The 13,196-nt window shown below is 40.8% G+C and overlaps 1 protein-coding gene across 1 annotated transcript in view; it reads left to right on the plus strand.

Moving 5' to 3' along the window:
- Window positions 1–775: 775 nt before the first annotated feature.
- FAXC (failed axon connections homolog, metaxin like GST domain containing) overlaps window positions 776–13,196 on the plus strand; it is a 67,160-nt gene continuing 54,739 nt past the window's right edge. The window contains exon 1 of the mRNA XM_069726328.1: window positions 776–1,213. Coding sequence (XP_069582429.1) covers window positions 951–1,213 — 263 coding nt within the window. The 5' untranslated portion in view covers window positions 776–950. The remainder of the gene's footprint in view (window positions 1,214–13,196) is intronic.

Below are 13,196 nucleotides of genomic sequence, written 5' to 3' on the forward strand. Positions count from 1 at the left end.
TCGCCTCCATGCTATGCCGCATTGATGCTGTAATTGATGCAAAAGGAGCCCCGACCAAGTATTGAGCGCATTTACTGAACATACATTTCAGTAGGCCAACATTTCGGTTGTTAAAATAATTTTCCAAGCTGGTGTTATAAAATATTCTAATTTACTGAGATATTGACTTTGGGTTTCCATTGGCTGTAAGCCATAATCATCAACATTAACAGAAATAAACACTTGAAACACATCCCTCTGTTTGTAATGACTCTATATAATATGTGAGTTTTACTTTTTGTATTGAAGAATTGAAATAAATTAACTTTTTGATGATATTCTAATTTTGTGAGATGCACCTGTATTTACTTAGAAAATTGTTGCCATGTTCAATACTTATTTCACCCGTTGAATGTAGGAAAAAGACATGTGAGCTTATCCTTATCTATGTATTGACCTAAACCTTCAGCTCTGCCATTCGGGTGCCTGTGAAAGTTTGGTTTAGATGTACGTTCCTGGCTGTTGGAAAGTAGAAAGTGAAGGAGCAACATTAAATATAAAGTAAATATACAGAATTATAGTATGATAAATAATACAAGGGCACATGAAGGACATATATTTACTGGTGATTTCTATTTCCTTCACAGTAGAAGTACAGTGTGCAGTTTTCCTGTATCCCAGCATGTATACAAGCTTATATATCTGCAGTCACAGCCTCCAGCATTTTCCCAGAAGCATCATCAGTGAGGATGGAGCATGACATCAGCAGCACACAAAGAGGAAGCTAAGATCAGGCACCAGTGAGGAGGAGGAGGAGGAGAGGCACATCCCAGCCTACATGCTGCTGCCTCCTCCCTGCCCATCATCATCATCACCCACTGCCTGCTCCTTCTCGGTCTATGTAGCCTTCCTTGGGGTCTGTCCTTTAATGCATCTATCAGGGTGCGGGGGAAGAGGACAGGCCACACAGTATGCACTGGGGTGTTGGTCTAGTCTCCTCCAGATCTTGTGTGGTTGATCTGAGCAGGAATCAGAGCTTCACCCTGTGCTGCTGTGTTGGAGCGGAGGACAACTACTCCTTTTATGGGGACATCGTCGCTTTCCCATTGCAGGATTACGGTGGCGTTATGTCAGGACTGGGATCTGACTCCTGGTGGAAGAAAACCCTTTACCTAACTGGAGGAGCCCTGCTGGCAGCTGCTGCTTACCTTCTTCATGAGCTGCTGGCCATCAGGTAAGGCTGCCCACATACATGGCATGCAGGAGGACCTGAGGATGCCCTGGCCCACCACCAGTGTTCTCTGTCCTACAGTCCTTGGGTCCAGCCCACCTTGATAGTGCTTATCCCTGGATCCTACAAGGAGCAGCAATCCTCTCTAGATACAATGAAGCACTTTCACTTAATATTGTTAATCTCCCAACATGGCTCTGGAGACCATGACCAATGAGGTTTCCTGGGGGTCTAACATGCTGCATTTCTGTACATTGCAATCATTTCTGCCTCTTCTCATGAAGGGTTGGGTTTTTCTAGTGTTTCCTATCACCAGGCTTGGGCTTTGCTGCTCCTGCTGTAAACAACATTAGGTGTGGACCCCATTATGGACTAGCAGCGGGGGCTTCCCTGTTCCATTATGTTACATGTTTGTAGCCATAATGTCAATACTAGTGTGATAAATACATAGGATGGCATATTACTGCAGTATACAACTATGTATATAGCCAAACACAAAGGTGCTGCCAAGAATTAGTATAATTACCATCAATAAGTGTTCTGTAGCTGCAGTGTCTTTTCCTATGATATTACAGGAGAGGATGACATAATGACAATAATGTAACCGATTGGGGGCCAGCGAGGGCATTCTTATCACCTATGCTTTGTGAACCCCAATTCTGTTTACAGCAGTCTATACTCTGCTAATAGAGTCCACTACAGACACTGGCACTGCTGGGGTATTATTGGAGGGATAAAGAAGTCATTTTTATAACTGGCCTATATTAGACTAGAAGCAGGAGGTTTGTATGCAGCCCCCATACATTTTGGGATTTCCCCCAGGTACAATGGTTTACTCAAATCTTAAAACCTACAGTTAGGTTGATGTGTGTGCCCTGCAGTGTTTGTGTGTAAGTATGGGGAAATTAGATTGTAAGCCCCAGTGGGAATAGTGCTTGTATGGAAAGCTTGGAAGTAGCAATAACTGCTTTTATTTGTCAGTAAAGAGCAACTTTACTAGTCTCGCTGTCAATTGTCAACACTGATCAGTTATGGACTGCAGGCAACAGGGATGAAAGTGATGACTAGACTGAAACAAATTATATCTGTAAATAATTGATGCAGGAATTGAGAATGAATTGTTCTTCTGACTTCAGGCAATATGACGCTATCTATCTATCTATCTATCTATCTACCTACCTACCTATCTATCTATCCCATATCAAATGAGCTTTATTTCAATTCAAATTCAAATGAGCTTTATTGGCAGGACTAAGTACATGTTAGCATTGCCAAAACATATGGTAGAAATGCGGGGGTGGGGGAGGGGGGCATATAGAGGTCCAGGGAATATCATATCTACCTATCTATCTATCCCATATCTATCTATCTATCTATCTATCTATCTATCTATCTATCTATCTCATATCTATCTGTCTATCTATCTATCTCATATCTATCTATCTCATATCTATCTATCTATCTATCTCATATCTATCTATCTTTCTCATATCTATCTATCTCATATCTATCTATCTATCTATCTATCTATCTATCTATCTATCTATCTATCCATTTATCTATCTCATATCTATCTATCTTTATATCTCTCTCATATCTATCTATCTCTCTCATATCTATCTATCTCTCTCATATCTATCTATCTATCTATCTCTCTCTCATATCTATCTCTCTCATATCTATCTCTCTCTCTCATATCTATCTATCTCATATCTATCTATCTATCTATCTATCTATCTATCTATCTATCTATCTATCTATCTATCTATCCATTTATCTATCTCATATCTATCTATCTATATATATCTCTCTCTCTCATATCTATCTATCTCTCTCATATCTATCTATCTCTCTCATATCTATCTATCTATCTATCTATCTATCTATCTATTTATCTATCTATCTATCTATCTCATATCTATCTATCTCTCTCTCATATCTATCTATCTCTCTCATATCTATCTATCTATCTATCTATCTCATATCTATCTATCTATCTATCCATTTATCTATCTATCTATCTATCTATCTCATATCTATCTATTTTTCTATCTCATATCTATCTATCTATCTCATATATATCTATCTCTCTCATATCTATCTATCTATCTATCTATCATTATCTATCTATCTCATATCTATCTATTATCTATCTATCTATCTATCTCATATCTATCTATCTATCCATCTATCTATCCATTTATCTATCTATCTATCTCATATCTATCTCATATCTATCTATCTATCTATCTATCTATCTATCTCATATCTATCTATCTATCTATCCATCTATCTATCCATTTATCTATCTCATATCTATCTATCTATCTATCTATCTATCTATTTATCTATCTCATATCTATCTATCTATCTATCTATCTATCTATCTATCTATCTATCTCTCTCATATCTATCTATCTATCTATCTATCTCATATCTATCTATCTCATATCTATCTATCTATCTATCTATCTATCTATCTATCCATCTATGTATATATCTCATATCTATCTGTCTATCCATCCATCATCCATCCATCCTCCATAACAGGTGATGTCAATAACAACAGTTGATGTAAATTATATTGATTATCTCTTGAGGATGGAACCAGTCATTGAGTGGGAAATGTTAGGAAGCAAGTGCAAAGTCAGATCTCGATGTTGATATGTTACAAGCAGAAGAAAAGGGAATAAGGATCTAAGCTGCTTTGACGAGGGACACATTTTGATTACTGGGTCAGAACATCTTAAGCACAGCAGGTCTAGAGGGTTGTTCCCAGCAGTGGTCAGTACCTACAAAAAGGAAATACCCAAACTATGGAAATGGTTCAGCAATGGTTTGAGGAACAAGACAAAGAGTTCAGTCTGTTCACTTGACCTTCAATTTCTCCAGATGTCCATTACCAAGCATCAGAAACACCTGCTAGGAAAATAGGTCTGAGCCATGGGGGCCCTAACTCACCAACTAACAGGATTTAAAGTATCTGCAGTAAGGTTTTAGTGCAAGATACAACAGGACATCATCAGAGAGCTTACAAAGTCTATGCATAAACTTGTCAGAGCTGTTTTTGTGGCATAAGTAAGAGGTTCCCCTGTGGAATTCTACAGTCTCCTGAGGATAGGAAGATTGAAGTTATAAAATCGTCATGCACTGCCTATTACTCATCTGGGTGGTAATGAAGCCATGACTAGTCACCATTTTACTTACCCTCTGAAAGGTGCTGGTGGCTTTAGTTTAATAACGGAAATCCTGTTGACAGTATCCAGTTCAGCTTTCTAGTAGTTCCATTATCAGTGCAAAAACACAACAATTATTCTTTTTAATTATTGAACCATTGTTGAAATGTGATATTTAACAACTTTCCTGTGTTTTTCAATGCCTAATTTCTTTGTTTCTTGAATTAAACACCTCGATGACTGATAGACATTACAAGAGTTCTTGTATATATTACTATACAGTTTCTGAATATTGAGATGTGAAATAATAATAATATTAATAAAAACACCATTAGCTTATGCCATTTATCTCTCAGCACCATTTTAAAACAGATGTTTGTTACATTGCTGGTATTTTGTTGGTACCAGGACCTTGGCATAACTTGGTTATCCCTTAATTAATCCCTATATAAAAACACTTTGAACATTCTTGAAGCAGTAAAAACAGTTGAGGTCTCATTATCCTGGATCCACCAGTATGGGTGATGTTTGCAGGCAAAGGGAAATTAGATTATAAGTAATACCTGCCATTAGCAGGAGGATAAGAGTCAGGATGAGAGGCCTGGATGGGTTAAAAGGCAAAAGCATAGCAAGACTAAATGGGACAGTTGGAAGTAGGAAACCAACTTGGATGAGAATTAGGCCGGCGTCACACTAGAGAGTTTTACGGACATATGAGAGGCGCAAAAACTACGCATTGCACACGGACTAATGATTCTCTATGGGGAAGCTCCTATCTGCCGTATATTTCGCAGCCGTATTTTACGGGCTGATAAAATCACAGCATGCTGCGTTTGTCAGCGTATTGCACAAAAAATCTGCCAATGAAAGTCTATGGGGGCAAGAAAATTACAGATTAGACACGGACCAACAGTGTGACTTGCGAGAAATACGCAACGGTGTTCTATAGAAAAGCCGGCAATTCAGTGCGGTGTACAGTAAAATCACACTGACAGGTTAGAATAGAACAGCTAAAATAAATGTCTACACATAGTATAGGGGTATATACATACATATATATATATATATATATATATATATCTCATTGAGACACATATATATATATATATATTTATATTTCATACAGCGCTAGATAGCAGAAAAGCCGGTAATTCAATTACCGGCTATTGCTATCTCCTTCCCAAACCCGACAGGATATGAAATGGTTTACATACAGTAAATCATTTCATAGCCCTTATTTTTTTACATATTCCTCACTAATAATGTTCCAAGTGTCTGTGTGCAAAATTTGGGGGCTCTAGCTGTTAAAATAAATGGTTAAATCATGGAAAAAATTGGCATGTGCTCCCGCGCAATTTTCTCCGCCAGAGTGGGAGAGCCAGTGACTGAGGGCAGATATTAATAGCCTAGAGAGGGACCATGGTTATTGCCCTCCCCCTGGCTAAAAACATCTGCCCCCAGCCACCCCAGAAAAGGCACATCTGTAAGATGCGCCTATTCTGGCACTTAGCCACTCTCTTCCCACTCCCGTGTAGCGGTGGGATATGGGGTAATAAAGGGTTAATGCCACCTTGCTATTTTAAGGTGACATTAAGCCTGGTTAATAATGGAGAGATGTCAATAAGACACCTATTCATTATTATTAATCCAATAGTAGTAAATGGTTAATAAAACACACACACATTAGAAAAAAAGTATTTTATTGAAATAAAGACACAGGGTGTTGTAATAGTTTATTATACTCTCAATCCAAATGATGACCCTCGTTCTGTAAAAAAGGAAAAATAAAAAAACAACAATATCCAATACCTTTCCGCTGGTACAGTCATGTCCCATGCTGTAAATCCATCTGAAGGGGTTAAATAATTTTACAAGCAGGAGCCTGCTAATGCAGCCGCCCCTGCCTGTAAAAACTGTGGAATGAATGGGAAGAAGGGGAACGTAGCTACCTAGACTTGCGGTGCTGCTCCCCCTGCTGGTATAAACTCATATGAACTTGAGCATGGGAATTTTTCGGAATATTTTCTCACGCTCGAGTTCATCTGAAGTTAAACCAGCAGGGGGCGCAGCACCGCAAGTCTAGGTAGCTACGTTCCCCTTCTTCTTCATTCCCCAGTTTTTACAGGCAGGGGCGGCTACATTAGCAGGCTCCTGCTTGTAAAATTATTTAATCTTTAAATTAGAAGATGTGTCCAAAAGATCTTTAAAATTAGGTGTGTCCAAACTTTTGGTCTGTACTGTATATACATATTTATATGTGTCTCACTGACATTATATATATATATATATATATAGTCTGTATATATAGACTGTATAAATGTTTTCATGAATATTTGAGCCCATGGATCCATTGTATGTCCGTTTTGCAAGCCGGCGAGAAAATCTCGCTGTACGGATGCCATATGGATTACATACGGAGGTTTACATGCACAAAATACGCTGCCACACCCTGCCTACGGATTACACACAGATCACTATTTTGGAAACATTTCTGCATATTGCGCATGTACAGTAAAATATGGGAGGTGTATTGTCTGGGTACTCTGTATCTCCCCCCAGCCACACTCCAGTGATGCCCGTGAGCTGATCGGAGTTCCACCCTGCTCTGAACACGGTTGTTCTTCCTCATCCTCCTTCTCATCATCCTCCCAAACTGCCCTTGGCTGTACAGTTGGGTACGCGGCTGCTGTTGGGACAGTAACTCACCCTCCGAGATATATTTGGATGACAGACCTAATAACAGTGTAAATTGGCCCTGCTCCTCTTCCTCCGGTTCCACCACCTCATCCAATATAGCCTGAATTGTTTTTTTCCAGCAGGCATATAAGTGGTATAGTAATGATGACGGCATAATTGGTGTTAAAGTGGTGTAGTTCTGCAGAGCAACTCAGCCGTGTGTGCTGCAGCTGAAACTCCACTATTGCCTGCTGCTCGCACACTTTTTTCAGAGTTCCACTTTGTTGGTACGTCGCATAACAGTCACTGAGTGGAATGGCAGAAGTGACTCTGAAGTGTAGACAGGCAGAAAGTGCGCACACACTGTCTGCACTTTCAGCAACAGCTCCAACATGTGTAGGTAATTTTTCAGGAAGCTCTGCACCACCAAGTTCAGCACATTCGACAGGCAAGGGATATGCATCAAACCAGCTAAGCCCTAAGCAGTTACGATATTTTGCCCGTTATCGCACACCACCAGGCCGGGCTTGAGGTTCACTGTCACCAACCGCTCATCTGTCTGATGTTTGATTCCATTCCACAGCTCCTGCGCGTTATGGGATTTGTCGCACCCAACAGATGAGTTTCAGGACAGTCTGCTGTTGTTTTCCCCTTGCTGTGCTGAAGTTGGTGGTAGAGTAGGATAAAGAGGCAACCTCAACAGATAGACGTCCAGCAATCCTCAGTGGTTAATAGATAAGAAACCCACTGACTCATATAAAAAATATCCTAAATGGCCAAGTGCCAGTTTTGTAGATGAGATATAAATAATACTGACACTCCGAAAAAATCATATATCCTACACAGAAAAACGGAGTACAAGTCCAAACAAAAATGTTTTTTTTTTTTAAATGCCAATAATTTTATTAACATATATATTAACTTAACATCAGAAACTGAGTAAGCAAAAACAGACAAGGCACATACAAAAATTCATGTGTGGAAGGGCACAACTACTGTAGTAACAGAGAAGGATGGCCAGCAAGCCGCAAGGGCACAATCCATGACAAGTGTTGTAGCAAGAATTTTAGTAAGGTGCATAATGCACAATATATATATATATATATATATATATATATATATATATATATATATTGCACTTAATCCAAAAAATGCTCATCCATATGTGCACCAGGCATGAGATGTTCCTCGACTCTCATTCTAACCTGCGAACTCACTACAAAGTATAAGAAAGTATCCCTTTAAGGATTACTGGGCTCACCCATGTACCGTAAGTATCTGTCAGTTTGCGTCCTGTGGCAGCTCCAACGCGCGTTTCACGTGGGCTTCCTCGGTGATTGTAGTATATGGGTTACTGCCTCTGTCCCTCCCAGATGCCACTACATTTACCCAGTGGAGAGTTAGAGAGCTGTAATGTCCCTGGCCGTGTTTACTGGTCCACGTATCGATGGTTATGTATACCTTGCCACTCATTGCATTGTACAGTGCAAGCCTGATTTAGTCTGCAACATGTTTGTGCAGGGTAGAGATGGCCCGCCTGGAAAAGTAAGGCATGGAACAACATACTGCTGGACAGTGACCACCATCCGGAATAGCAGCTTTTCAAAGACGAGTGGGTGGGCGTGTGGGTGGCTGAGGGGTATCGCCTCTTTCTCTAGAGGGTTTGGGGGATGGAAAGCTGAACATGGGATGATGTGGAGATTGTCAGTGACACTGATGGGGGTAATGCTGTAACATCCTCTCTTTGCGGGGAGGCAGGTGGCCCTGTTGATCGTGAGCGGGAGGACGAGGCCAGGACTGCAGCAGAAGAGGAAGTAGAAGGAGGCTCAACTCTGTCATCTGTCCTTGTGCTTTGAATTCAGATGCCTTGTCATATGGGTGGTGCTCAGGTTCAGAACATTTATGCCTCGCCTCAGGGTCTGACGGCACAGCGTGCAATCCCCCTGTCACTTGTCAGCAGCACATTCCCTGAAGAAATGCCATGTTAGGGAGCTCTTTTGAGCTGTCTTTGGTGGGCTGATTTCAGCAGAACAGTGTGCACTTGGAGCCAAAGTACTGGTTAGGTGTCGCCTGCTGTGCCTTTGCACCCTGCTATTACTTTTGCTTTGCTGCTGTGGCAGTGTGGCCACCTCCTCTTCTTCCAAACTGCGCATGACACTAGGATTACCTCTGCTCCATATGAGGTCTAGGATCTCATCATCTCCTGCATCATCTTCCACTAACTCCTCAACCCTGCCCTCCTCCTGCTGCAGTTGGCATCTGAGTTTCATCATCATCAAACTTGTCCTGCGGTGGTCCACTGACCGTGTGCACTAACCCTCCCACGTACCTATCCTCCAACATTACAAGTGGTTGGGCATCAGTGCAGTCAGTCACTTTCACTTCAGGTGCAGGGCCCATGGGGTGAGGTGGAAAAGCGGATGACCATAGTCCTCAGGTGCCAACTGTGCACTTTCAGCAGTGCACCGGGCAGAAGATAATGCAAAGGAATTGGAGCCGCTCTCAGCCAACTAATCTAACACCTTTTCAAAATATTGTGGCCTCACCATTCATGCAGAGGTATTCGGGCATACGAAAGGACGAATAACATTCTGTCGTCGGTGTGCACCAGAGGAAGGTGTTGTATTTGGGCACGTAGCAGTTCCAGAACGACCATGTCCTCTCCCTGCATCATCTACATCACATCAGCAGCTCCACCTGCACCACCAAGTCCACATCCCCTATTTGATGTTCTCATTTTGGAAGTGGTTTTTCTAAATTCTTCTGGCAAAGAGATGGGGAAGAGTAGATTTAATTATTTGCAACATTACTTGAAAACACGCAGCAGCCTTAAAAATTACTTATTTGGCCTATAAATAGCAACGAGATAGCGGATGCCAATTATTTATTTGCAAAACTACTAGGAAATACACAGCGGTCCTGAAAAAAATATTTCTTTGTCCTATAAAAGACATCGAGCTGTCTGATGCCAATTCTTTATTTGCCAGACTATTAGAAAATACAGCTGTCCAGAAAAATTATTTCTTTGGCCTAAAAATGGCATTGAGATGGCTGATGCCAATTATTTATTTGCCACGCTATTAGAAAAGACAGCGGTACAGAAAAATTATTTATTTGGTCTATAAATGGCAACGATTATGGCTGATGTCAATTATTTATTTCCCAGACTATGAGAAAACACACACCAGTTAAGGAAAACTATTTATTTGGCCTAGAAATGACAGCGAGATGGCTGATGCCAATTATTTATTTACCACACTACTAGAAAAGACAGTGGTACAGAAAAATTACTTGTTTGGCTTACAAATGGCAAAGAGATGGCAGATGCCAATTATTTATTTGCAACACTAATAGAAAAGACAGTTGTACAGAAAAATATTTATTTGCCTATATATGGCAACGATTATGGCTGATGCCAACTATTTCCCAGACTACGAGAAAACACAGACCAGTTAAGGAAAACTATTTCTTTGGCCTAGAAATGACAATGAGATGGCTGATGCCAATTATTTATTTGCAACACTACTAGAAAATATGCACTGGTTTATAAAAAATATTTATTTGGTCTAGAAATGGCAATGAAATGGCTGGTGCCAATTACTTATTTCCCAGACTACTGTAAAACACACACCTTTTTAGGAAAATTATTTCTTTGGCCTAGAAATAGAAACATGATGGTTGCTGTCAATTATGTATTTGCCACACTACTAAAAAAGACAGCGGTATAGAAAATTATTATTATTTATTTATATAGCACTATTAATTCCATGGTGCTGTACATGAGAAAAGGGGTTACACACAGGGTTATAGAAAATGTGTTTCTTTGGCCTATAAATTGCAGCGAAATGGCTGTTACCAATTATTTATTTCACAGACTACTATAAAACACACACATGTTTAGGAAAATTATTTATTTGGCCTAGAAATGGCAACAAGAAGGTTGCTACCAATTATGTATTTGCCATGCTACTAGAAAAGACAGTGGTACAGAAAAATTATTTGTTTGACCTACAAATTGCAATGAGATGGGTGATGCCAATTATTTATGTTCAACACCACTAGAAAACACACAGCGGTGCTGAAAAAATATTTATTTTGCCTATAAATGGCAACGAGCTGGCCGATGACAATTATTTATTTCCCAGACTACTATAAAACACACACTGGTTTAGGAAAATTATTTCTTTAGCCTACAAAAGGCAAAAAGATGGCTGATGCCAATTATTTATTTGCAACAACTACTAAAAAACATACATCGGTCTTGAAAAATTATTTGCTTGGCCTAGCAATGGCAACAAGTTGCTGACAATTATTTATTTCCAAGACTACTAGAAAACACAGCAGCTTAAAGGCACAGTACTCCCAAAATGGGGGAGGGCAGAGTACACACAATGGCTTTTTGGCACAGTACTCCCACAGGTGGAGGGTGTAGAATACACACAGTGGCTTAAAGGAACAGTATTTCCACAGACAGGGGGGTGCAGAATGCACACAGTGGCTTAAAGGAACAGTACTCCAACAGACAAGGTTGCAGAGTACACACACCTGCTTTTGGCACAGTACTTCCACAGATATAGGTTGCTGAGTACACACAGTGGCTTTTTGGAACAGTACGTCCACAGATATGGGTTGCACAGTACACATAACAGCTTTTTTGAAGAGTGTGCAGTCAGAATCTATCCCTCACTCCAGCTGCATTCTCTCCTTACACTAATGAGAGCATAATGGTGGCATCACTCCTGATCTGGTTTTCATGACATGGCTGTGATGGCTCCGGAAGTGCCCACAGTCTAAATGTTTGTTAATTGGCCGTGCTGCAGCCTTTGAACAAGCTTTATGAGACTGACGAACCCGAACAGGAAACTAGGTGTACAGTAAAAAGTCGATGTTCGATACAGACCCTAAACTTTACCATTTATGTTTGTTCATCCCTAGTCACAACATATTTGAAGCATTCATAAAACATAATTACATACTAGAACTTGGATGAAAATCTTTGGACTCACTAATTGGGTTAAATCTTATGTTAATTGTATACAGCTAAAATTGAGGAGATGAAGTACTTTGCATCTACAGGGCATTATGTCCATGGTCATGCTGTTTGATGTGGCATTGGACATTTTTTAGTCCAAGGTCCACATTGCCATACTGAACCAATCCGAAGAGCCGCAAAGTTTTTGGAAGGGATAGTTCCATGAATAAATCATCAGAAACACTATCATTGCATTAATACATCACCAGAACCACATTTTGCGTATTTGAGAATGATTTGAAGAGTTTCTGCTCCAAAAAAATCAATGTGAACACACGCTAACTTAAACTGAGTTCAAGTTTTGACAATTTTTAAGTTTTAACATAGCCATGAAACACATTATGGATTGCTACAAGTGTTAAAGATCAGAACCTCTGTAAGTGGAGCGCCCCCAGACACAGGGCTACAGGTTACTCGGTACCGGTCCTTTCTGTCTCAGTTCTGGGGTTGTCACGGTGGCTGGACCCGGTCCATGACCCTGCTAAGGGGCGTCCAATAAAAGGGGTGATGAAAGTTTGTCAAGGTTTCGTGACGCCACCTGTGGTGTTCGGTCAGCGCGACCGACGCTGCTTGGGGTCCGCTGGGGTGATGAAATGGCAGCTAGATGGTATACCTTCCCAGTAAGGTGGATGGTGATGGTGTGAGGTGCAGACAATAACGAGGACACAAGGTTGCAGTCTCTTTACCTCTGTACTGAAGACTTCAGGATCCACAATCCAGAGCACAGTTACCAGGGCTGTCTGAGACCAGCCGGTTCGATGGCACATCCAGAGTTCCCTTTGCAGGTGGAAATCGTTGCCTACCAATAGCGCCTGTGTGTTGTAGTGCTACCCTGCTGAGCATTCGGAATAGTCCTCACAACTTCTATTCTCGTTCGTTCGTTCTTTCTATTTTGTTCCAGATCTTTCTAGTTCTCCGTCCCCCAGGTATGTTATGGCTAGGATGCACCTGTTTGATGGGTAGGCTCGGAGCTCTTCCGGGACCCTAGAGATGCCCCTCTCCACGTGTTGCCCCCTATGTCTGCGTAGGTGATGTAAGGTAGACAGCCAACCTAAAATTAGCTGCCCTGCTGTTGTGAATTCTGTGATCAAGCTCCCTCCTG

Source organism: Ranitomeya imitator, chromosome 5, assembly GCF_032444005.1.
Source record: "Ranitomeya imitator isolate aRanImi1 chromosome 5, aRanImi1.pri, whole genome shotgun sequence".
In the NCBI taxonomy this organism is placed as follows: domain Eukaryota; kingdom Metazoa; phylum Chordata; class Amphibia; order Anura; family Dendrobatidae; genus Ranitomeya; species Ranitomeya imitator.